Source organism: Arachis hypogaea, chromosome 4 (genome assembly GCF_003086295.3).
Source record: "Arachis hypogaea cultivar Tifrunner chromosome 4, arahy.Tifrunner.gnm2.J5K5, whole genome shotgun sequence".
Taxonomy (NCBI): domain Eukaryota; kingdom Viridiplantae; phylum Streptophyta; class Magnoliopsida; order Fabales; family Fabaceae; genus Arachis; species Arachis hypogaea.
The window spans coordinates 116,112,446-116,116,477 of record NC_092039.1 but is presented as its reverse complement, the minus strand read 5'-3'; the positions used below and the strand labels follow the sequence as shown (position 1 = coordinate 116,116,477).

At 33.8% G+C, this 4,032-nt stretch overlaps 1 protein-coding gene across 1 annotated transcript; it reads left to right on the top strand.

Annotated features, from left to right (window-relative positions):
• Positions 1-2,116: 2,116 nt before the first annotated feature.
• On the top strand, positions 2,117-2,578 carry LOC112795269 (S-protein homolog 3-like). The gene has a single exon (XM_025837209.1). The coding sequence runs from the start codon at positions 2,117-2,119 to the stop codon at positions 2,576-2,578; it is 462 nt and encodes a 153-aa protein (XP_025692994.1).
• Positions 2,579-4,032: the final 1,454 nt, after the last annotated feature.

Genomic DNA, 4,032 nt, shown 5'->3' with positions numbered 1-4,032 from the left:
CAGTTGCTTGGGGACAAGCAACAATTTAAGTTTGGTGTTGTGATGAGCGGATAATTTGTACGCTTTTTGGCATTGTTTTTAGTATGTTTTTAGTATATTTTAATTAGTTTTTAGTATATTTTTAGTAGTTTTTAGTTAAAATTTACTTTTCTGGACTTTACTATGAGTTTTTGTGTTTTTCTGTGATTTCAGGTATTTTCTGGCCGAAATTGAGGGACCTGAGCAAAAATCTGATTCAGAGACTGAAAAGGACTGCAGATGCTGTTGGATTCTGAACTCCCTGCACTCGAAGTGGATTTTTTGGAGCTACAGAAGCCCAATTGGCGTGCTCTCAACGGCGTTGGAAAGTAGACATCCTGGGCTTTCCAGCAATGTATAATAGTCCATACTTTGCCCGAGATTTGATGGCCCAAATCGGCGTTGAAAATCAGCTTCAGAATTCCCAGCGTTTAACGCTGGAACTGGCATAAAAATAGAGTTAAACGCCCAAACTGGCATGAAAGCTGGCGTTTAACTCCAGAAAAAGTCTCTACACGAAAAGTATCAATGCTCAGCCCAAGCACACACCAAGTGGACCCCGGAAGTGGATTTTTATGTCATTTACACATTTCTGTATACCCTAGGTTACTAGTTCACTATTAATAGGATCTTTTGACTTTGTATCTGGACCTCATGACACTTTACACGTTTCTTTGTGTACCTTCCACGGCATGAGTCTCTAAACCCCATGGTTGGGGGTGAGGAGCTCTGCTGTGTCTTGATGGATTAATGCAATTACTACTGTTTTTCATTCAATCATGCTTGCTTCTGTTCTAAGATATTACTTGTTATTAAACCGGATGAATGTGATGATCCGTGACACTCATCATATTCTCAATTATGAACACGTGCCTGACAACCACCTCCGTTCTACCTTAGATTGAGTAGATATCTCTTGGATTCTTTAACCGGAATCTTCGTGGTATAAGCTAGAACTGATGGCGGCATTCAAGAGAATCCGGAAGGTCTAAACCTTGTCTGTGGTATTCTGAGTAGGATTCAAGGATTGAATGACTGTGACGAGCTTCAAACTCCTGAAGGCGGGGCGTTAGTGATAGACGCAAAAGAATCACTGGATTCTATTCCGGCCTGATTGAGAATCGACAGATGGATAGCCGTGCCGTGACAGGGTGCGTTGAACATTTCCACTGAGAGGATGGGAGGTAGCCATTGACAACAGTGAAACCCTACATACAGCTTGCCATGGAAGGAGCCTTGCGTGTTTGGAGAAGAAGACAGTAGGAAAGCAGAGGTTCGGAAGACAGAGCATCTCCAAAACCTCAACCTGTTCCCCATCACTGCAAAACAAGTACTTATTTCATGTTCTTTTGCTTTTTACAATCAACCCTGATAATTATTGATATCCTGACTAAGAGTTACAAGATAACCATAGCTTGCTTCAAGCCGACAATCTCCGTGGGATCGACCCTTACTCACGTAAGGTATTACTTGGACGACCCAGTGCACTTGCTGGTTAGTTGTGCGGGATTGCAAAAGTGTGATTGCAATTTCGTGCACCAAATACCAAGGGTTACACATCATTTTATAGTTGCTAGGATTGTCTTCTATATATCTCGTTTACAGTGTAACGAGATAAACACATTGCAGCTGACGTGTCATATCTCGTTTACACTGTAAACGAGATACATGGATTGTCATCTCGTTCACAGTATAAACGAGATATGACTACGGAATGTAAAACGATAAATATTTTTAAAATTATTTATTTCAGTAATTATTACTTTCATTTTATTTATTTAAATAAAAAATCCGATGAATTGCTAATTTAATAAACCAAAAACTTAAATTTAATTTGTGCTGTATACTCCCATCATCGAGGCACTCTTTGTGTGGTGCCATGCACTCTTTGTGTGGGGCCATATAACCATATTGTCTACAATATTCATGCCGCAGTTCTTTCAAATTTTTTAGTTCAACCATCTCTTTTACTCTATAGACTATAGTCTATAATACCTTAAATTCTAGTTACTTGATCCTATATATAAACATAACAATTATTCACAACTTCATATTAAAAAGGATAAAAAAAAATAGTAGTCCAAATAGTGCGGTAGCAATGGCTCATCTTGCTAGAAGCATTTTCATCCTATGGCTTCTTACTATGCTTCCATTTTTTGGCAACGTTTTATCAAGGTCATCGGAAATATCTGTGGCAATTCAGAATCTTCTAGAAGACCAGGACGATCTAACGGTTCATTGCAAATCAAGAGATTATAATATTAGGGTGCAATATCTAAAGTCTCATGAACATTTCTTGTTCCATTCTAGACCTAATATCTTTGGAACCACACTTTTCTATTGTAGCTTTGCTTGGGAAGATGGTGTTTGCCGTCGGTTTGATATATATGAATATGATAGGGACAAAACTTATACGGATATCACGTGGCAAATATTCAAAAAAGGACCTTGTAGGTTTATTGAAAATAATGGTCATGATGATAACACTACAAGAAAAAAGGCCTATGGCTACGCTTTTTTTGATAACATTTGCTTTCAGTGGAGTCACAATTCCAGTTGATTATTATTATTATTTGGAATATGATAGTAATTGAGCCATGAACAAGATTTGAACTCATGAGAAGAAGCTTAATTCTAAATGATTAAAAGAAAATCATATATACGTTGCCGTCATGTTAAGAAGAAGAAAAAAAGTCAGAATATTTAAATAAGGCAAATTTTGATTGATTTTTGTTAATTTTTTTCTGTTATCAAATATTTTTTATGTTGTTAATTATTAAAGGAGAAGAGCAAAATTGCTTAAATAGTTTTAATTCTAACAACTAGTTAGTTAGTTACTCATTGCACAGTAGTTAAAGATGATGTTCTTGGTATTTCTATCTTGATGTGAAGAGTTAGTTTAGACTTTAGACAATGGTTATAAATAGTGGCTGCAACTCATTGTAAATATACACTAATATACTGAATGATATTCACAGTTTAGTTTTGTTTCTTCATTCACAAGTTACTTTTTTGCTCTCAAATTCTGTGTTCGTCTTCTCATCACAGTTTCATGTTTTGATCTGTGGTGCTCCTAATCTGGTTTCTCTTTAGTTCTTTTATTAATTAGTCTTTTGCTTCTACATAAAGTAAACCCCCAAAACAAAACAAAACCCCCCTCCTCCCCCAAAAAAGTAAAATCTAACTGCTAATCTATGTAAGTGATCTTAAGATTAGTTATTAAATATTAGTTGTTAAATATTGGTTGTCGAAATATTTTTCTTATGCAATATTTGGTCATTAAATTTGAAAATATAATTTAGTAGCTGATTATTTTTACTAACAACCACTTAGCTAGATCCCAACAAATTAGACATTAAATTGTTATCTAAGATTGTAGTACAAAATTAATTATTTGCCACTGTTATGTCACTAAATTGCGATCACATTATCAATAATCTATTCATCACTAATTCAGTCGATATTACTATTAATATTTTGCATTTGTTGTTAGTCTAGACAAAGTCTCTAATAAACTATGACTAATATATATATATTACAAAGAAGGTGGGATTTAGCGGGATCTTTTAAAGAGATTTGTGACGGTTTTAAAATACTATAAAATAGATTATCATCGTTTAGGTGATTATCGTCCTTTAAAGCATTGAGAAATGGATTTATAACAATTTTGATAAAAATCACCGTTATGCCAGAATATTGTGTCAATTTAGTTTGCTCGTTGAATTTCAGTTTTAATCTTGTTGGTATATTCAATTATTTTAAATATGGTTATATACATTATCAGTTTAATTTTTTGAACAAGCAGTTTGATGACATATTGGTACATAATTAGAGATTTTAACTTTTTATAACTTAAAGGTTTAGAATTTGATTTTTATTAACTAAGAAAAAAAAGAATGTAGTATAAAATAAATATATAAAAAGAAAAAAAAGAAAAATATTAAATTGATTTTCTACATTTGGACTAATCTTATTTTTATCTTTAAAGTTTAAAATGTCCTATTTAAATCTAAA